At 44.2% G+C, this 21612-nt stretch overlaps 1 protein-coding gene across 3 annotated transcripts in view; it reads left to right on the top strand.

Moving 5' to 3' along the window:
• The window catches only part of SETD4 (SET domain containing 4), a 28037-nt gene that overhangs the window by 5935 nt on the left and 490 nt on the right, over nucleotides 1–21612 (top strand). The window contains exons 7-10 of one of the 3 annotated variants that reach the window (XM_009282971.2): nucleotides 824–905; nucleotides 1243–1323; nucleotides 2351–2474; nucleotides 5504–5971. In XM_009282971.2, coding sequence (XP_009281246.1) covers nucleotides 824–905; nucleotides 1243–1323; nucleotides 2351–2474; nucleotides 5504–5536 — 320 coding nt within the window. In that variant the 3' untranslated portion in view covers nucleotides 5537–5971. Of the gene's footprint in view, nucleotides 1–823; nucleotides 906–1242; nucleotides 1324–2350; nucleotides 2475–3382; nucleotides 4563–5503; nucleotides 5972–21612 lie in introns of those variants that run through there. The other 2 variants (XM_009282969.2, XM_009282970.1) reach the window with 2 other exon arrangements.

Here is a 21612-nt window from a genome sequence, read left to right as displayed (position 1 = left end):
CCCCCTTCCTTCTTCTTCCCCCAGCTTTATATACTGAGCGTGACGTTACATGGTATGGAATATCCCTTTGGCCAGTTTGGGTCAGCTGTCCTGGCTGTGCCCCCTCCCAGCTTCTTGTGCACCTCCAGCCTTCTCAGTCAGTAGAGCATGGGAAGCTGAAAAGTCCTTGACTAGTGTAAACACTGCCTAGCAACAACTAAAACATCAGTGTGTTATCAACATTGTTCTCACCCTAAATCCAAAACACAGCTCTGTACCAGCTACTAGGAAGGAAATTAACTCTATCCCTGCCGAAACCAGGACATATGCACAATGCATATTAAAGCATTATGATTTTTTTTTAGTGCCATCAAGATATTTATGTGTATCTCCAAGAAGTGGAATAGAGTTTGATACCACTTTGAACTGCATAGAATATAAGGATTGGAGTTTTAAAATTGAAAGTGTTCTTTGGAATCTTTGCTTTTGTAAAATTGCAATTCTTACCAGCATGTATGCAGAGCTTCCAACCAGATGTCTTAGATTGTACCATTGACTTCAGGATTTAAGTCCTGATCCCCACAAACTGAAGTTGCTGAGAGTGGTTCATAACTTCAGTTTGAGTCAGGATTTCCATTATAAGGATACAATCCTGGAGATTACCGGTAGCTTTTGAGAAGTAGATACATTTTTGATTATGTTAAAGTTCACCAAAATGTAGCAGGTTTTGGTCTTTGTCCTGTAGCTACCTGAAAAATATGGTTGAAATGTCATTTCAGAATTGAGGATTGTTGTTTCTTCTGCCTACCATTTATTTAAATATCTAAAATGTGTTTTTATGCAGATACTCTCCTCAAATATTTTCCACCACTGGACAAGCAGAGAAATGCAAAAATTTCCATTCTAAAGGATCATGATTTCTTAGAGTAGGTATCTGGAGTTTTTTGTTTCTATGTGAGCTTTCTTTTCAGTTTTTCTGGGAGTCAAATTTGCTTCTAGTATCAAAATCCAGCATAAAATATTTGTTTTATTTAACAAACTGATTTGCTTGCTGTTTGTGAGAGAAGGTAGAAGTGGTAAACAGCAATAGCAAAGCTTGAGATATGTTTCAAGGCCCAGGCTGTCTCCTAGCTGTGGATAGCAGCAGAGTAAGGGGAGTCAAGGAGTCCTCTAGTTCCGAGGAGCAGGTCTTCCCTTGTTGACACTTGTCAGGAAGAAAGCTATCATGCTGTAAAAGATCACCTATACTTTCTGACTTTTTAGAAATCTGACCTTTGGGTGGGATGGACCATCTTGGAGACTCCTCACAGCCCTCAAGTTGTTAAGTCTTGGAGCAGATGAATTGTAAGTTTCAGTACTTTTTGAATGTTTAGACAATGTGCATGTGACATTTTCCTTTATTTGCTCTTTGCTGGCTGTGCGTGAGACACTGGGACAATTTGGATTTCCTGTGTCTATCTCATTGCCTGCAGGTGAGAAGTGAAAAGAGGAAAGGCAAAGAACACCATATAATGCAAAGTCATTGCCTGTTTGCTGCCTTGGTCTTTTACTTTCTTGTGTTAAACACTAGAAACACCCCATTGTTTTCCCTTTCTATTTCAAGAATGAGATATTACTTTAAGGTTCAGACTCCAGACCTTTTTCCTGTTGGTTTGATAGGACTTTTAGATGCTATTGACCTTGCTTGATTTCTTTGAAGCATGTGTTCCACAGGCTGCTTCTGAAATTCTAGGACCAAATAAATCGCTGAAATTCATTTCCAGTGGCTGTCAGCATAGTTTTGATCATTTGTTCCAAATGGCAAATTTACCTTAAAAAGCATTAATAGAAAATGGTTACCTGGGCTTTGCTTGTAATAGTAAATAATAATTAAAAAAAAAGTCTTGTCTTGTTTGAAGCTGTTTATGCTTCAAAGATTTGTTGCTGAGAGGAATAAGTTGATAAGAATGAAAAATAAATCTCCGTGGTACTGGTTTCAAGCCCATGAAATGTGTCAGTATGTGAGGTGAAGTTTAGCAGAAGCCATGCTAATAAGTTCTGAGTGAATAGCTTTTACTCCTCACCGGTGCTGCTGAAGTTGGTGGCAGCATGGCAGAACAGTAAAGACTGGAAGCATTGGTCTAAGTGCAGACCGTGGCTTTGGCTGAAAGGGTAGGGGTGGGGGATTGGAACTGCTGGTCCAGACCATTAAATCTCTCTTCTCTTTTGCTTGCCTGATCGGTCTCATATCTGAATGCTGTGTGCCTTTTTCATGTATGCTGACCCTACTTGCCTTATGCCAGCGATGTTATTCTTAGCATAACCATAAGTTTATCATTCAGTTGGGGAATACAGCAAATGACTGTGTGTTGTTCAAACATTTTTGTTTTAGTACTTGCTGGAGGAGAACGCTGCTTGGTGATGTAATTTCAGCCAGAAACGAACAGCAGACTTTGAATATAACAGCAAAAATATGCCATTTTTTAATGGAGGAGACACAGCATGTCCTTCTTCAGGTAATTTGACTGGAAGAACAAGGTAGCCCAGATTCCTTTCTCTCCTAGCATAAATGTACCAGCAGTGTAATTTTCTGGGGTGAGAACAGAGTAACGGAGGGAATTGACTACACTGGGGTGGTATAGGATTTGTTTCCAGGGTGACTGACAGCACTAAATTACTCAGCAGAATTTGTGGCTGCAGCAAAGAAAGGAACCATGTTACAAAGCTTATACGAAGCCTTGTAAACAAGTGAAAGGTGTTTAACCTTGCTCTGCCTACAGTATCAATGTGTTTGTTGAGGTTACTTCTTAAAAGAAAATGCAGGCTTGTATGAGGTGGGCACATTAGATGTTGCAGACCTGCCATGAGTGCCTTGTTGCAGAAAGTGAAGGCTGTGTTCATTAAAGCCAGTCAAGCCCAACGAGCTACCCATGTCAGCCAGTCTCCCGTGAGGGAGGTCTGTACTCTTAGAAAAACAATCTCTCCTTCCTTTCTGAATTTTGGCAAACAACATGTGTACTTAATGTCAAGTTGGATAGCTATCATGGGAAAGGGTTATTAAAACCACACTTCTGCAAAGGAAATGCGTATATGCACAGAGTATGAGGTGAATCTGGTCTTGAGCAACATCTTGAGGATAGTATGGACTTAGGAGCCTGATATCAGGTAACCATTTCCCTTCCCTTCCCCTCCTTGTTTTTGGTCTGCTTCCTATCCATGTGATGATTTTTTTTTCCTTTTTTTTCCCCTTCTTTTTTTCTTTTACTGTTACAGTTTCTCTTGTGGAAAGTTAAAAAAAATACTGTATTTTGACATAGTTCATGGAATCCCTACCACAGAGGAGCTTTACACAAATTTCATGTTCATGTCCTATATGAAATAATCTGAATTTTTAGTAATTTCATCCCATTTGTATAAACTTCAGATTTCCCAGTTGAAAAGGAACAAAGAGAACCTCAAAAAACAACTGGCTTTGGTAGAAGCACTGCGCTTGGAAGATCTGAAGATACTACAAAAATCAGCTGAGATTCTTTGTGACTTGAATATGGCAACAACTTGACCCATCTGGAGCTGTGATAGCTGCGGCTGATTTGAGCTCATTTGCCATGGATGTGCCTTGCTCAACTGTTTTAATGGACCTGAGCAGCAAAGAATAATGTAAAAAGTCATCAGAATACGCCTAGTTTTGTTTACAGGGTCACACAGGACCCAGAGTCTTATTTTGTTCTTTGCTGACCTTCTTCAGTAATGCAAAAGGTTAGCCCACATGCTAGGGGGGAGCACAGGTGGCTTTCATCACATCTCATCCAAATCACGCTGCTGTGAGCAAAACAGCTTCTGGGGTAATTTGAGCAGCCCTAGGATTGTGGGCTCCAGCAGTCCTAGACTTTACAGCTGCCTGTGTGGCTAAAGCATGGATCATAGGGTCAAGCAGATACTCCTCAGTGTGTATTGACAGAGTGCACTTGACAGAGAGGCAGAGCACAGAGCCGCTTATATTTGCCCTGTACTGATCCTTTACTTTTTCCCTGAGATCTGTACATGTCCCCAAGAGTTAGCAGTTCATGCAGTGCCTGTTCATTGCTGGGGTAATAGATGCGGATTAGAGCACAGACCAGCCCTATGGTGACCAGCTCCAAATCATTCCCTTTACAGTTTCAGCCCAAGTGTTTCTTGAACGTAAGGAAGTGTGAACTTCCCTCCTTTACTCTCAAAGTTCCCTCCAAACTCACTAGTTCTTGTTCTGACTCCTCCTGCTGGGAATGAGAACTGAAAGGATTTATCACTTTGAACTCTTGTTTCTTGTTTGGAAGACCACCCAGGCAATTAATTCTGTTTCCGTTCAGTTCTGGTGATCACACTGAGAAATGTTCCCATCCTGTCTACAAGGGGATAGTCTCATGAGCTGCCTTTCAGTATTAGTTCTACTTAAGTAGGGAGCTTGAGTTCCCTATGTCGTTTAGAGAAGAGAGAGACTTCTTCAAAGGGCATTTCAGGGCAGGACCCTTATTTAAGCTGTGTAAACTTCATTTATAATTGTGATTGGGTTGTGATTATTTTCCATTTTGTGGGGAATCACATTTCATAGAATTTTTCATTACTATTTTTAGCATTTTTTTAAGAACTGTGTTTTTAAAGTGTTTATTTTTGTAAATATATCGGTTCATTTTCTGCAAGACTTCTCTATTTTTGAAATAAATGAAATTGTATACAGCAGTATAGGCATTCTAGATAATGATATAATTTAAAGAAAAAAATGCAACAAGTGAAAACTGTGAAGTATTCAAGCTCAACTGCACTTTCAGACTTTCTTTGGTACCTTGTGAACAAGAATGTTATTGTGTAAACTTGCTTGAATTTGAGGATTCCAGGGGTTTTCCCTGCTTTTTTTTCCTGCGTCGGTCTTGATACGTGGAGCTCTGAGAAGGACCTTTCCTCACCTAGAAGGAAATGTTGGTTTAGGTTCAAAAGACTGGGGGAACTGAGAAGTGTAACTGTTTGCTGTTACTCAGTTTCCAAAAACAGAAGTTCTTGCTTTTGAGGTGCCATCTTCATAACCTCTTCCTAGGATTAGGAAGTTCTGAAAATAAGCTATTTTTTGCCTTGTTTACTGTAGTGCACCGAGACTCTTGTGCTCTCAGGCTTTCTGTATTGCTCATCTGGAGATGCTGACAATGTGTGGTTGCTTTACATTTCACAGCAGAGGGCAGGGTGAATGGGTTGGGAGAGGAACGGAAGTGCTCTCTGGAGCTAGAAGCGCATTTATTACATCCTTTGGGCCAACTTAATTTCCTATTTGCCTAAACTGTGGCTTTAACCCCTGCAAGTCACTTGGCACCATATTTTATACTCTGGTCGGTCCCATTCTGAAGTACCGCCTGGGATGAGATGACTGGATTTGGGAATGCAATCTCTACTAATCTCGCTGAGGGCAATTCTCATCTGCTCACGTTAAGGGTCCTTCTGTACCACCGAACCTGGCTACAGCAGAGAAAGCAGGGCTGAGACCCTGACCCGGTGACTGTTGCCCATTCATTTTGATTAGGTCTGCCAAAAGGTCTACAGAAGTCATGGATGACATGAAGAGGGTGGATGGTGTCCGGGCATTCACAATCCGAGAAGTAAGGGCTTTCAAAGGAAGCTTGAAGAAGTCGGGTTCAAAACTAACAGAATGTGGTAAGAAATCCACTGGTGTTCCTAAGGAATGTGGATACAAAAGTTGACATGGGTGCAGAGCACATACACATGGAAGACAGAGCCGTTGGCAGTTACCAGCTAGCCAGACAACTTTGGTCTTGTGTAGTCCCCAATCTCAAAATACTTGAAGGTTGGGAGGGTATTGATGGCAGGTATTATATACGCTCGACCTGTGCTTGCTCTTAAGGTGTTGGTGGACACTGTGGGAAACAGGGTACTAGGCTAGAGGGATCCTCACTTTGAACATGTCCTGCAATTTTGATGATTACAGTTGAACTGTTTGACCTCTTACTTTCTTTTAATAAAAACTTTTTCATTCTCTAAGAACAGATGTGTTTCTCATTTTATAATTTTATAATGAGATGGTATCAGAGTTAAAGAAGATAAAGATGTTTGGTTGGGTGTTTTTTTTTTTTTTCTTTTTTTTCTGGAGATGGCTATTTTAAGAACAACTTCTGTATGATGTGTCTTGCAAGATGGATACTAGTTTGACAGAAGTTTATTTGCTTCAGTATTGCACTATAGACCACATTTATACCAGGTGGCTTGAATATGGGCTCTATTTCTGCAACTCCTACAGGCCCTCCAGGGAGTGTAGGAAGGGGATCTGGCAGTGCAGGAGAGTAGGCAGCATGAACTTCTTGTCTGTCTCTTGCATGTAAGCGCAGCAGTAAGCCCCCAGCTTTACCTTAAGCACTGTAGCAAGTGTTCTCAATAGAGCCATGTGTGTTTAACGTCAAAGGCAAAATCCTGCCTGAATAAACTATGGAATGGGAACTAGTGCTTTTGTAACACACATCAATAGCAATGGATTTTTAACAGGAATAAACCGGCGTAACACAGGTCATGATTCAGCATTTATGTATATATATGCCTAGTGCCCTGGTTTTGGCTGGGATAGAGTTAATTTTCTTCCTAGTAGCTGGTACAGTGCTGTGTTTTAGGTTTAGTATGAGAATAATGTTGATAACACACTGATGTTTTAGCTGTTACTGAGCAGTGCTTACACTAAGTCAAGGCCTTTCCAGCTTCCCATGCTCTACCGACTGAGAAGGCTGGAGGTGCACAAGAAGCCGGGAGGGGGCACAGCCAGGACAGCTGACCCAAACTGGCCACAGGGACATTCCATACCATGTGACGTCATGCGCAGTACATAAACTGGGGAAAGCTGGCTGGGGGGGCCGCTGCTCGGGGACTGGCTGGGCATCGGTTGGTGGGTGGTGAGCATTTGCATCGTGCGTCACTTGCTTTGTATATACTTTTAAAATTATTATTATTGCTATTTTATTTTATTTTATTTCAATTATTAAACTATTCTCATCTCAACCCACGAGTTTTCTCACTTTTACTCTTCCGATTCTCTCCCCCATCCCACCGGGGGCAGGGAGAGTGAGCGAGCGGCTGTGTGGTGCTCAGTTGCCAGCTGAGATTGAGCAGAAGCTTAAATTCTTTTTTGAATCAAACCTAAACTATGTGCAAGACGGCATCCTAAGCTGGGCTAAGAGCTACTGAGGAAGTAACGGCACTGGGAGTGCTCTCCAGCTGTCTTTCTTACAGAACGCTAAATCAAGTTTTCAAAGAGTGAAGACGCTTACTCTCAGCCTCTACTTTAACTAGAGCCCCTTTGAGCTGCAAACATCTTAATCGCTTAGCTTTAGTGACGTGCTGTTAACATTTGGCTCTGGCTCTCTGTTAGACTAAGAAGGGATTTAGCTGTGATCTTAGTGTGGAAAGACATACTTTATTTCCCTCTGTATAAATTTCCTTTCAGATCGTATCTGCAAATCTCAGCAATAGTAGGAATAAACCCCAGCTTTTTACCATTAGCAATATGAACCTGGTATAGACCATGGCAGTGAGCTAGATTCTCTTCCAGCTTGTGCAGTGTTACTCAGAGAGTGCTAAAGTAGGAATGCATTCTGTGACTGCAGTGAAAACACTGGGTTTAGGTAGGTGTAATGAGAGAAGCTTTATTTCTTGTGATAAGAGCGTGAGACAGAAATAGCACAGCTTGATTTTTTTTTTTTTTTGAGGGGAAGTTGATTTAGTGCAGTCTGAAGTCACTGAAAAATGATAAACATGAAACCTCATGACAGTATCTTTCCTGTGTCAATTTATGTAAATATGGCACGGATTTTCTTTGATCTTCTACAGAGAGTGGCTTCTAGTTTACAGTTTTCTTCAGCTGTAATGTGTGGAGATCATCCATCATTGCTAAGTGCCTTTAGACCTGTCTGTTTCAGGACAAAATAAGGGAGTATCAACTCTCATACCCTCATAATTAAAGCTTTTAGGTACGCTATGAAAAAATTTCAAAGATGATATTTCCAAAGAAAGAGCTTTTAAAAATGATGTTGCCCAGGGTATGTAGCCCCTTCCCACCTAGAAGGTAAAGAATACCTCTCTAAAAGTGCCACACTTCGTCGTAATTTGAAGTGTTTGTTGGCACTCAGTGCATCTATGACTACAGTGGTGAAGATAATGAACTCTAGGACAGAGGGAAATTGTCCCAACAGAACTTTATGGGTTTCTTTACACAACAAATATGAACTAAAGTTGTTAAAAGGCTTACAAATTTTCCCTCAGTTTGGACCAGCAGTTGGATCTGAACCGTGTGAAATTCATTATTTTTATCATTTCAGTACAAAAGCAGGGAAATCGCAGCTTGATGGCTGAATTCAACTAGAAGAACTTGATTTTGTCCCTATCTAACAAAGGTTAGGTGGCATCAGTCTGCTGCAGGTTGGAGTGGAAAGAAAAAAATACGTTTCCAGTTCATTCCACTGAATGTTTTAGTGGATATCTGTAATTCCGGAATTAAGTTTTAGAAAGCACTGCAATGAGCTATATTCAGTGGAAAAGCAAAGATACTCAATGAACCCCAAAGTAAATTGTGTAAAACCAGTGCAAAACTAATGCAATCTCTGTGTTGTCCACTAGATGATGCAACTGTACTAGAGAAATAAGAAATTACAGTAAATCCACATGCATTATAATCCTATTTAGTGTATTATATTTTTAGTAGTAAAAAGAGTTGTCGTCAATGATACACCATGGTTGGTATTAGATAAATAGTGGAAAAGGTAGTTTTCTCTCTGGTGGTTTCAAGTGAAACTAGAAGCTTTGTAATATTTTCTCTTTTCTCAGTTTGATTGTATTTTAACTTTGTTGGAGTTGCTCCTCTCTCAAGTTGAATCATGTCGTTCTTCCCTGAAACTGTCACCCGAGACATAACTAATGGTTCAAATCATCTTTGTTATGTTAACTTGACCCTAATGGTTTAGCTAGTGGGGTTGCAATGGAGAACTGTCTGCTCATGTGTTTTTTCTTCAGAGATTAGGGGCCAGATTCATCTTTTGCACAGATCCCTTTCAATAATGTCCTTTGATGTGGCTGATTGAACTCTGATTGAAACGTTTCCTCTGTGTAGGGTGATTTTGTGGACTCTCCCTTGTGACAGTTCTCTAGTATCTCATAGTAATAAGCTGATGTTTGACCCTTTCCTTTGCGGTGCATTTTTTCACTGCCCATTTTCGTGTCTTCTGTCTGCTTGTTACTTTTGATGTGTGTTTGTTGCCTTGCTCAGTTTCCCAGGGGCTTCTGAAACAGCCAGTGTGTGTCTACTCTGCATGTCCTTAGAGCCCCTTCAGATTGTCCCAGTTGCTCTACAGCTAAAAAGAGGAGGAGTGGAGGCACCTGCTGCTTGCAAAGCTACTGTTTTCTCCTGAAGCCCTCTCTCCTGTTCCTTAGCTCTTTCCCTCTGCTTCCAGTGCTGGACCATACTGCGACATGCCAATCTTGAGAGCACTGAAGTAGATTGTGCTCTAGTACCACCCTGTGCATGGCAGGAGGCAGGTATTTGCAGTGCACTTCTAGTGTAAGAATGTTTTTCCTCTTTACATATACCTGTACTTCTTCCAAGTCTGGCAGGGCCAGCTGTGTCCCGTGCTTTACCTCTCCACTAGGATGCCTGAGTTGGGCTGGAGAAATTGTTAGATGAGCACTGTATCCCTTGCAGATACATCCAACAGGCACTGGATGTGCTATTTTAGTAGCTCCCTCCTGCTGAGGCTGCTCTGGAAGGAGCTGGCAGTGGCAGTTTGGCTCTTTTGACCCTTGGCAGGCAACGATGACTATGGAGAGGACAGAGGGACATTCTCAGCATGAGGCTGGTGCCATGCCTGTCTGTTAGCATGCTGCCTGGGCCAGCATCCAGAGCCTGTATCTCTATCTGTAAGAAGCCAGCCCTCTTTGCAGCAAGAAAGTGCCAGTGAATTTCTGTATCCTTCCCATGACATGAACTTTGCATTGACAGAGATGCTTTGGTGTGGGTGGGCTGGCCTGCAGGGGATGTTGGCGAGAGATCAGAAAGGACCATGCCATCCCAAGATGACTCATGCTGCTCCAAACTGTTTCTGATGTACTTAGATGTTGGGCAAGCCAGACCCTGGCTCAGGAGTGGGAAAACACTGTGTAGGTCATGGGAGACTCCTAAAGGCCTGCTAGGAGTGCAGTGTGGGCTGGGCTGTGGAGGTGGAAGGGGAAGGGTGGGCTAGGACAGGAGGGGCAGAGTGGTCCCACTGGAGAGGGGATGTTTTGTACACTAATAAAGAGCACACACTCCTGTTTGGCTTTTCTCTGCCTCTAAGTTCATGTAGATAACTGGACAGTCCTGCTGTTCTGTCAGAAATGGTGTGGTGGCCAGGGTGGTCGTTTCTGTGCCTTCTTGGGAAGGGGTGGCAAGGTAAGAGGGGTAAACATACATTTTGGACAGTAACCCTTAGAAAATTGTATTGCGTCAGGCAAGTATGTACGTGTGTGTCTGTGTGCGCCATGCTGTGGCTAGCCAGTGCTATCGTAGCTTCATGGGAGCCGGGCTATTTGGTTTACTTGGCTGCCTAACCCTGGTTTGGCATTTTTTCTGCAGTATTAGACCAGGGGCCTTAGGCTGAAGGACAGGGGAGAAAGAATGCTGTTTGTGCCAGAGCTGCAGTGATAGAGGGAGCCTTTGGGTTGTGCTGGTCCATCCGGGTGTCTTGCTGCTCCCTGCTGTCATGCACAGATGGAGAAGGGTGTGAATCCCTCAGTGTTGCCAGGTGGGAAATCTCTCATGTCAGGCTTCTGGTACGGCAGTGTAGTTAGCCTCTCTGACATGGAGAGACACGTAATGCCTCCCACTGTCACTCACTGGTGGAGTTGCCCTGCTGTATGGAATAGGAGTTGGAGGATGTGAGCTGCTCTGGCTGGGATGCTCTTGGGTGTGGAGCTGTCTAGTGAGGTATGTATATATATATATACACACACATACGTGCCAGAATGTGTATTGGAGGAAACAGAAAGCAATGAGCAGTCCCCAGATTTCCTCTAGCATTTCAAATGGGGTGCTCTCATGATCACCCCTTTGAATATGTTCCAAGGCTAAGATGGTATGGATGGTCAGAGAGCTGGGCTTTGAGCATACAGCCAACAGCATTCACAAAGACAGCATAGATGTGGCATTTGAGACTGCTCTTTTATGTCACATTTGATAGAAATCAGCTAATGTGTTCAGAAAATATGTGAGTGGAAGGGGAGAGTAGCATGTTGAGATATACAGAGATTTGTTTTCTCAGGCATCCAGGCTAAAATCACAATAAAAAGTCAGAAATTTTGAACCCAACCTTGAGCTTAACTATGTTGGAGACAATGGCAATGATGGGTGCTTGTACTCCTCCAAAGAAGTCCCTCCCTATGGGAATGGCCGTTCCCTTTCTAGATACAGGTAGAGAACCACGTATGCTTGGCACAGGCCCTGAGGAGCACAGCAGATCAGTCTGGTCTGAACCTCATGAGACTTAACATTGTCTCTGTCCCTGGCTGCTTCCAGCAAAAACTGTGAAAAATCCGTTCATCCCATGTCTGTTTTATGCTGATTTAATTCCACGTGGCTCGAATGGAGTTACACCTTGCCTTTAATATCTGGCCTCAGGGCTTCATTAGGCATAGTTGTAGTCCAAAGCTTGCTGACAGAAGTCGGTTTATGTGGGTTCAAGCTTTATAGAGAACCACGTATGCTTGGCACAGGCCCTGAGGAGCACAGCAGATCAGTCTGGTCTGAACCTCATGAGACTTAACATGTCCCTGGTCCCTGGCTGCTTCCAGCAAAAACTGTGAAAAATCCGTTCGTCTGTTTTATGTTTTATGCTGATTTAATTCCACGTGGCTCGAATGGAGTTACACCTTGCCTTTAATATCTGGCCTCAGGGCTTCATTAGGCATAGTTGTAGTCCAAAGCTTGCTGACAGAAGTCGGTTTATGTGGGTTCAAGCTTTATTTTCTTTTTTTTTTTTTTTCAAGAAAAGAACAAAATGCATTGCAGTTACAGGGGAGTTACTACAGCCTGGTAGGAGGATCAGCGAGCGTGACTCCTCTTCCAACCTACCCTTTTCACTGGAAGCACCAGGGTGTAGGTTGAACTCTTGCACTTGGGGAAAGCTGAGTGTGTGTGTGTGTGTGGGGGGAGAGAGCGAGTGAGCGAGCTCAAATTTCCCTCTGTGCAGTGTGGCTGGACGGCGTAAGGGGTGGCCAGGTATGGTACCGCTCAGTCTGTCAGCAGACATATACCCCGGCCTTGGCTCTCTTGAAGTGCATTACACTTGAGTCGTGACTGGGATAACATCCTGCAGCGTGGGTGGAAGTTCCACAGTCACAGGGTTTGCACCATTTCAATCTACTCACTCTTGAGGTAGCTCTTAATCTCCTCTAATGCAAGCACAGAGGCAAAGCCATAGAGGAACAGCACCTGGCACAGCTGAAGTGCCATGGTTAGGCTGCCACATGCCTGACTTTTTACTGAAAGGAGTGCTGTTCAGGTGGAAAAAGCAGAATTTGGTTCTTACTCTGGGACTTCCAGAAGGCAGAGACCTCCTTTGGCGCAGCAGTGACTGGAGTGTGCCTGACCAGCCACGTCTATGCAGTCAGGCAGTGCAGCAAGGGCTTTTCATGTCCAATGAGACCTGCACATGCTGGTCTTAATGTATGTGTGCCAGGCAATCGATCTGCACCTGCGCACAGTCTGGTACATGTCACCTGTACATGCTCTGGCCACCTGGGCCTTATAAATAAAGCCACACGTGCACAATAAAGCCACCATGTTCATGCCTGTGGGACTTGCTGGCAAGTGAGTCCTTGGTTTATGCCTCCCTGAGAATAACCAGGGAGCCTGAGGCAGGAGTCCTTTCCCAGAGTCTGAAGGAATATCCCTGCTGAAGTTTTGAGCTGTAACATCAAAAGTAGGTGGAAATTCATATCACAGCATTGACTATTTTTATTAACATATTTTTCAAAATTCTTGGGAGACTCACCTGATGAGGATAAACACACCCCTCACCTTAAAAAAAGAAAGAAGCAGCACTGGAAAAACAATGGGTTAAGCATTCCTAATTTCAAAATAAAATTTTTTTGTTAAAGAAAACGTGCAGAGAATTGTTAAACAAAGAAACCCCAGACCATTGCAAAATGAGACAGCATGAAAAATGTTCTTAATGTACCCACATTCTCTGGAGTTTCCCCCCTGCCTTCCTCACAGGTTCAAGATGAAAGTAAGATTTGAATCTAAGTCAATGACAAGATGCAACTGTTGAACGTCAAGTAGGGGGGAAAATGTGAGCATTACTTGGAGAATTCAGAAAACAGCTGCTGCAGCTACTCAGTGTTGTACTAGTTAGAAAAAGATGCTACTCCCCTTGGGAGGAAGAGGCAAGTTTCTGGTAACTTGGTGTCCCAGGGGCAACAGGCAACACGGTTGTGATGCTGTGCGAGCCCAGGCCAGGCAGAGATCGGGACAGGGATACCTCTGAGGGTTTGGGCTTTGGGGTCTCTGCACCATGCGTCCTTCCTCCTAGACACCTGCCTGCCTCTGGTGGGGTGTAGAGTTAGAGACGGTGAGGTGAGCAGATACCGTGATTCAAGGACCTGAGACAATCTTAGGTGGTAAATGTAGAGCTAAATGGACCACAATCCTGTCTTTAAAAGGAGAAAAGGTCAAAAGAGGACTAATAGTCGGTTATTTAAATCATTCTTTAAACACCTCTTCCAGTCATATAGCGTGAGCTATTTTTACCTGTCTCGAAGCTCTCCATGACTGATAAATATTTAAAAAAATATACGCTGGTTGTTACTGGTTGCAGGTTGCAGCTTATATGTAAATCAAGTGCTGCTGACAGAAAGCTCCACTGTACGCCCTCTTTGCACTCTGACCACTTCAGTATTAGAGAATCATTCTCTCCATTAGTGCACTTATATTATGAAGAATGATGTGGAACAGAGGTACTAGCAACTCCTCCTTTGTTTATAGCTAGAAAATATCTGACTGCTTAAAAGAACATGAAAACGAGTTTTGTCTTCCTCTCCTATTACTGTCAAACAAACTTCACCTCCACGCTCAACATCACATGGAATTTGTCACTGGCAGGAAGCGTAAACCCTACCTTGCGAATATATAACTTACAGTCACTTCAGAGGGAGAAAAAAAATCCTTTCATCATGTTCAGTTTTCTTCACTGTTTTATTTCACTTAAAACATCACTCACTACCAAATGGTATTTGTCAGTAGTAATTGGCAAATGCTGGAGGCGGTTTTCAAGGCTGCCTGAATGGAAAATCTCAAAGCAGTTGTCTGCACTGAAAGAAAATATTACATTTGATCTTTTTATGATTCTCACAGACATGATGTATGTCTGCATTCCTTAGCCTGAAGAATTCTTGGTGTTTGGGTTTCTTTTCCTTTAAATGACAGGAAGTAACACTTCACTCTTATTTTGCAGTATTGTCTGAGAATTAACCACAACATAATGGTAAAGTACATTTTTTTTATGCTTTACAGAGATTCGTTTTTATTAGCCATTTATTGTGGTTTTGCTTGTTGGCAAGATTCAGCTCCTCTGAATGATAACTGGCTATTGCATTTCATCTGCGTTTGTATTTAGACGTGTATTTCTCCTGATGTCTTCTTTCTGAATAATGTCTCCCTCAAAGATTGCCTTGCAATAAATCAACTTTCCCCTAATGCAATTGTACAAATGTATTATTGCTCTTGCCACCTCTGCCCCTGTGCTTTTTGGTCATCAAGACAAAGGATAGATAGCATGTCACATTAACACCGTGGTTCAAGTCCACAGAGCTGGGATGTTCCTAGTGCCAAGTAAAGCCCAATACCAGGGAGCGGAGGACACAATAGCGGGTGAGTAGCAACTCTCAGAGCCCCTGACAGCCTCAAGCACTTCTTAAAAATGCCACTGCTGGGCTCCTCAGCATTTTAAAACCTAGTGGCATGTAAAGTGTAACAACTGATTCCCATCTTTTAATCATTTTAACTTTGGTTTTGTATATGATTAAATGCCCGTTGCGTGGTCCTTTTACCTCTGGTGTTGGCGATGGCTAATTCTGCAGCACGCTAACAGCTTGACTGCACAGATCAGACGTGCAAAGTGTCCCTCCGTCCTGGAAATGAGCATGTTGTTACTGGCTGCAAACCTACTGCCTGGCATCTGGAGAAGTCACTAATGCCCTGGCCTAGCGATTCCCAAGCATCTGAAATCCCAACGTGATGCCTGAGGTCCCTCAGCACTGATGCAAAGCCCTGTGGGCAGCAGTTCTCTGCAGTAAACGAAACCTCTTCCAGCCACCTGAAGGACAGCAATGACTTGGTGGTACCATGGTGTTCTCAACAAAAAAGAAAAAAAAGAGACAAGTGAGCATGTGGCTTTCTGTGGGATGCTGCTCTAGTGGCGGATGGCTGCCTTGCTCCTTTCTGCTGCTGCCGGCTCCCTGGCACACCACGGGGATGACTTCTCCCTTCTTCTTGCGACAAGGCACCGCCGGTCTGGCCTCTGCCGTCAAGGTCTTCTCTTCTGCCATCTCCTGCTGGCTGCTGGACCAGGGAAAATTAGCACTGCTTCGAGGTCTTTCCAGAAAAGGCAAAATTGCTGAAAACTTATTCAGAGAGCACCTTTGCTGTTGCCTAAGGGCCTGACATCTGCCCCTCCCTGCCATCGTAAGGTTGGCCTGAAAATGCCAAGATTACATGAGAAATAGCTGTGCTGATTTTTGATTTTGTCTTACTCACCTTCTGGTTTCCAGCTGTACTAAACTCAAATCTTCTTTACAATAATCAGAAGCAAAGAAGGATTTTTCTATGCAAGCTAGAAGCTTGATTCCACAAATGGAGGCTTTGAGCTCTGCAACAAGAAAAGGCTGCGGGCAGCTCTGAGGTATTCTGTAGCATCTTGGCTATATCACTGGCAATGAATGAAATACTAAAATCCTGGCTATCTCCTGCAAGAAAACTGTCCTATGTGGCTTGGTTTGCTACAGTTAAACAAAATGCTGCCATTCGTACGGATGATGCTCTGAGAAACAGCGCTCATAGTGAGATGGGGGTGTGTGCACAGTATATATACAAATGCATATACATACAATTTCCTTTTAAATGTCAACACACCCTTCAAAACATAGTGTAATCCCATGAGGGAGAAATGACAGCTTATTTTGAAACAATGCTGTGTTTGTTTTATTTTGTACCAGAAATGAATTAAGTTATTTTCCCTCCATGAAGGATTGTGGGTTTTGCACTCATTGTGGGGCTGTTGGCCAGGGGAGGCCAGATAAGGCTTGTGTGGTTGCAACCGGAGACCTGATCAGCTAAATTAGGTGTTTGGAGGCTGATAGGGGCCCCTCTTGGGGTGCTTGCGGGGTATGCAGTGGGCTGCAAGTGGGCAGAGTCAGCTCACAGGTTGGGAGAGGGGAGCGAAGGTGCTAACTGAGGTTATGGCTGCTCCTCAAAGTGTTAGGAAAGCTGCTGGGGGCTCGGGGGGTGTGGAGGTGCCACCCTCCAGCAGCCATGCTGCCTCCACCTGCTCCCCCTGCACCCCAGCGCAAAGCCTGGTGCACAGAGCCAGGCTGCTTCAAACCCAGCGGGGCCATTCCCCCTGCGCAGCGGGGGCACCGGCTGCTGGGAATGGCAGACGCAGACCTATAGGAAATGGGGGTTTGTTAATTTTGCTGCCTGGTTTTAGTGTGGTGTATTACTTGGTGTTTTTTCTCTCTTGTTTGTCCGCAAGGAGGGCTCACTCTCTCCTGTGTGTAGGGATATGCTCCCACTCTCATTGGGCAGAATTCAATAAGAAATACCATATTTTTGCAGCCTGTGACTTGAGCTATTGAGCCACATCTGCTGTGGCTCTGATGATTGTCACTTTTCCACAGTTCCCAAATTAATGCCACATCAGAGATTCCTAAGCCAATAGTGCAATTAGTTAACAAAACTATCCAAGATCATGAGCAAAATTAAAGACAAGCTGCGACAGTCTTCTATCCCCAAAAGTTTTGTGGGCCTTGTTTAATTATTATCCTCAGGCAGTTACTGTTGTCTTCTTGTAAATCTTGTGTGAGAGTATTCAGGAATGTTTTGCTTTATTTTTGTCACCAACCAGCAGAACAATAAATGCACAAAGAACCCTTCCTTTTTCTCTCTGTTGACACATGGAGCCGAGGACTCAGTGATGTGCATGAGAAATGATCAGTCTTTTACAAAAAAGTGCCAGTCAAACATTTTCACCAGAAGGAGAGGGCGTGATGCCAGACCCAGCAGAATAGCTCTGCCTTAGATCACTTAGAAAGTTCTTACTTCATGCGCAATACGTGCGGGGCCACGTGGTCAATGAAAAGATGTGAGGAAGCACGTAGACCCACGGAGGTGCTGGAGCATCCTTCAGAAGCAGAAGGGCGCAGCAGCGATGGATCCAAACAAGGGCTCTGGGTCTAAAACCTGAAGGTTTTGGAGTGTTTCAAGTCAGCCTGGATTTGGTAGTCTGGGTCCATCTCTAGATAACAACTGGGGAACAGCCTTGTGCCAATGGACCTGGCAGTGCTGAAAGGTGCACCCTAGTGTGTCAGAGATGGGAGGATGGGAGGATGGGAGGACAGAAGGAAGGAAGGAAGGAAGGAAGGGAGGGAGGAAGGGAGGAAGGAGGGAAGGAAGGAGGGGGGGGAGGGAGGGAGGGGGGGGAGGGGAGGAGGGCAGGGGGGGGGGGAGGGAGGGGGGGGAGGGGAGGAGGGCAGGGGGGGGGGGAGGGAGAGGGGAGAAGGAAGGAAGGAAGAAGGAAGGAAGGAAGAAGGAAGGAAGGAAGAAGGAAGGAAGGAAGAAGGAAGGAAGGGAGGAAGGAAGGGAGGGAGGGAGGGAGGAAGGGAGGAAGGGAGGAAGGGAGGAAGGGAGGAAGGGAGGAAGGGAGGAAGGGAGGAAGGAAGGAAGGAAGGGAGGAAGGAAGGAAGGGAGGAAGGAAGGAAGGAAGGGGGGGAGGGAGGGAGGGGGGGGAGGGAGGGAGGGGGGGGAGGGGAGGAGGGCAGGGGGGGGGGGAGGGAGAAGGAAGGAAGGAGGGGGGGGAGGGAGAAGGGAGAGGGAGGGAGGGAGGGGGGGGAGGGGAGGAGGGCAGGGGGGGGGGGAGGGAGAGGGGAGAAGGAGGGAGGGAGGGGGGGGAGGGGAGGAGGGCAGGGGGGGGGGGAGGGAGGGGGGGGAGGGGAGGAGGGCAGGGGGGGGGGGAGGGAGGGGGGGGAGGGGAGGAGGGCAGGGGGGGGGGGAGGGAGGGGGGGGAGGGGAGGAGGGCAGGGGGGGGGGGAGGGAGGGGGGGGAGGGAGAAGGGAGAAGGCAGGAAGGAGGAAGGAGGGAAGGAAGGAGGGGGGGGAGGGAGGGAGGGGGGGGAGGGGAGGAGGGCAGGGGGGGGGGGAGGGAGGGGGGGGAGGGGAGGAGGGCAGGGGGGGGGGGAGGGAGAGGGGAGAAGGAGGGAGGGAGGGGGGGGAGGGGAGGAGGGCAGGGGGGGGGGGAGGGAGAGGGGAGAAGGAGGGAGGGAGGGGGGGGAAAGGGGAGAAGGAAGGAGGGAAGGAAGGAGGGGGGGGAGGGAGAAGGAGGGGAGGAAGGAGGGAGGGGAGGGAGGGAGGGAGAAGGGAGAAGCAAGGAAGGAAGGAAGGAAATGAAATCACTGTGCTGAAAACGAGTGGCCCAGGAGCACAGGCTGGTTCTCCATACTGAGGAAGATATGGATGTGACTATGAGGCATATAGGAAAGAGAAGAGTGTATGCAATAATCATGAGGGTTTCGGAAGCATTAGTCTTAGTTTTCACACGAATGATCACTTCTGAGTATGTGATGCACTTTTTCACAGCAGAAGCATTCTGCAGAAATGATGGGCGGCTTTTGTGTAACGCAGTATAAGAGTTTGCTATGTAGCTTTCTGCAGGTGCCAGATGATGGGGTATGTTTTTAAACAGCCTTTTAAATAAAACCTGTAACTTGGGCTGTGATTAATTGATTAGTTATATTTGAAAGCACATTGAAGTTCCAACCAAGATCAAGACTTCTTTAATTTGAGGCAGTCATTAGAAGTTGTTTTTTAAGTCAGTTGCTCTAATTTGTACATATTTTAAAGCTTAGAAATTCTACAAATGCATATTTTTTACTTGCTTTAATAATTCTTAACATGTTTTAATAGCTAAAATATATTTTTTATCATTAAATACATGTAATTTTAAGATTATTTTAGGGTCCGCTTCCAAATGTTCATCTCCCTATCACAATGCATACAACTGAACTCAGATTGAAATATTTTATTGATTGAATTAGTTCATCTTAGTGCCCCTCCCAGACAATATATGTCCATGCTCTGCAGTATAATTTCTGTGTTCAAGAGCCATGCAGAAAGCCATCAGGAACAAAAAAGTGGAGGTAGGGAGTGGTTCCTCCTTTCCTAGAACAGTTTGTTTATAGTCAGAATAAGCAAAAAGCATTTGTATCTGCTATTGTGCACTGTTTCTGACCTTTTAAGGTTAAATAAACGAATCAGAGTCCTTCTTGCTGAATTCATGCCAACTAGAACTGGCTGGCTGTTCGAACTATTTGGGGTTAAATTCAGTTCTGTGCAGAAGAGCCGTTCTTCCACTTACCTTCTAACACGAGCTATTTGAATAGGAGCTAAGAGATGCGCAGGCCACATTTCAGCCCTTTCTTCAGGAATGGACTCACCCCACTGCACATTTGTTCTTCTGTTGAGACTCTTTGAAGTCAATGGGGTATTTAAATTGGGGATTTGACTGCCTTCAGGATACTGGTATCACCTTGTGACTGTTGGGTTGTGGTATATGAAAATACTGGTTCAGTGCTCAGCAGCAGTCAAAAAGGCAAATAGTCTATTAGAGATTACTGACAAAGGGACAGGGAATGAACAGAGCATTTTTCGGCCTCTCTATAACTCATGAGTATGCCTCCTTTTAGATAGGAATAATATAGCATAGTACAGTATAATATAATGCAATATAATGTAAATAATATAACACACGCCTCTGATTATCACTTCTTGAATACAGCAAAACTAGCAAAGGTAAAGAGAAAAGCAGAAACTGAAGTGATCCCTGCAGAGAGTAAGTTTAAACATGCCAATTTTCATAAGTTTTGGAAAACAGACAAATGGGATAGGAAAGGGTTATGATAGGAGACCATAAAATCCTGAATAGTATGGGGAAGGCAGATAGGGAAAGATTAAATATTCTTTCTCAAAACACAAGCAGTAGGGGGTGCCTAGTGGGATTATAAAGCAAAAAACAAAAGGGAAAAGTTTTTCACAGTAGTGCGTAATTGGTTTATTGAGCTTATTGCCGCAAGATGTCCTGGAAGCCCAAAGGAGAAATGGTTTCCAAAAGGGTCAAGACAAGGACAGAGCCGATGGTCTGGATGCAAACTGGAACGAGACCATCATGCTTGTTCTGTGTTTTACACTTTTCCCTTGAGCATCTGTCCTGGCTGCTGTCAGAGACTGGACATTGGGACGAATTATCTTAGTTCTTGCACAGAATTGCCATTTCTTTCTATGTTTTTATATTCAGAAGCTGCCAGATGGTAGCCTCACCAATGTATGTTTTGCTGCTCACTGTCTTCCAGCTCCAGAACCACAAAAGGTGCATTATATGCCCGTAAGCCACAAAGCGGGCACAGGAGGCGATTTCTACTTCCTGAATGGATAATTTGTGTGCTAAACTCTATCCAAAGCACCCGAAAATGTGCGCATGCCATTATATTTTTCAGTAACGCAGCTCACAACAGAGGTAGTTCATCACAGCTAATTTCTGGAAGATGTCCGTGGGGTTGGACTAGTATAGTGCTTGAGGAGCACGCTGAACAAGAGCAGTAAAATAGCTTGTTTCTGATTTTGCAGAGGATTAACTTGAGAGAGAACTCCGACTAACAAATCGAATTATTCATGGCAGAATGAAAGGAAATGATAATATAGCTTCCCAGAAAAACAGACTAATACTGTGGTGCTGCAATAAATTTGAGAAAGTTAAAACAAAAGGAGGAACTGGCACAGGTCTGCAGTTGTTTCCAAAGGACCAAAAATACAGTGCAGAGCCCACACGTTAGCAGGTGATAGGGTCACAGTTTGGAAATTGGTGGTCTCTACCCTTTTATCTAGACAATTGTACTTATTCAAATGTACAAGTCTCCTGTGTCTGCTTAACCTGTCCAATTTTGTGACTTAAGAACAGACTTAAGGATTGCTCAACATTTTTATTATTTAAATCTTAAAGAGCCTTTCTTTGGCAAATCCTTTCTGGGTTACAAATTTCATTTAGTCAGGATAAGCTTTTAAGGGAAAAGTGCTGGCACTGTAACAGTGTCCTCCTTAAACTGCACATAATTTAAAATCTTATAATATGTAAAAGAGAAATATGACCTGTACAGTGGGTTTCAGTGGCATTTCAGGACCTTAGGGTCCTGAAAGTCCATCTCAAAACAAAATGGTGTTTTATTTCTGCCGTATAGTTCTCCTCCAGATGTTTTGAGGCCTAAATGCAAGTTTTTAAAAGTCGTATTAGTAACCTTGGCTCAGTGTGTCTCTTACTCAAATTTTCTTTTCTTAATTTGAAATTAT

Source organism: Aptenodytes forsteri, unplaced genomic scaffold, assembly GCF_000699145.1.
Source record: "Aptenodytes forsteri isolate BGI_AS27 unplaced genomic scaffold, ASM69914v1 Scaffold2, whole genome shotgun sequence".
Taxonomy (NCBI): domain Eukaryota; kingdom Metazoa; phylum Chordata; class Aves; order Sphenisciformes; family Spheniscidae; genus Aptenodytes; species Aptenodytes forsteri.
The sequence above is the reverse complement of the archived record's forward strand: the minus strand, read 5'-3'. Positions and strand labels throughout refer to the sequence as shown.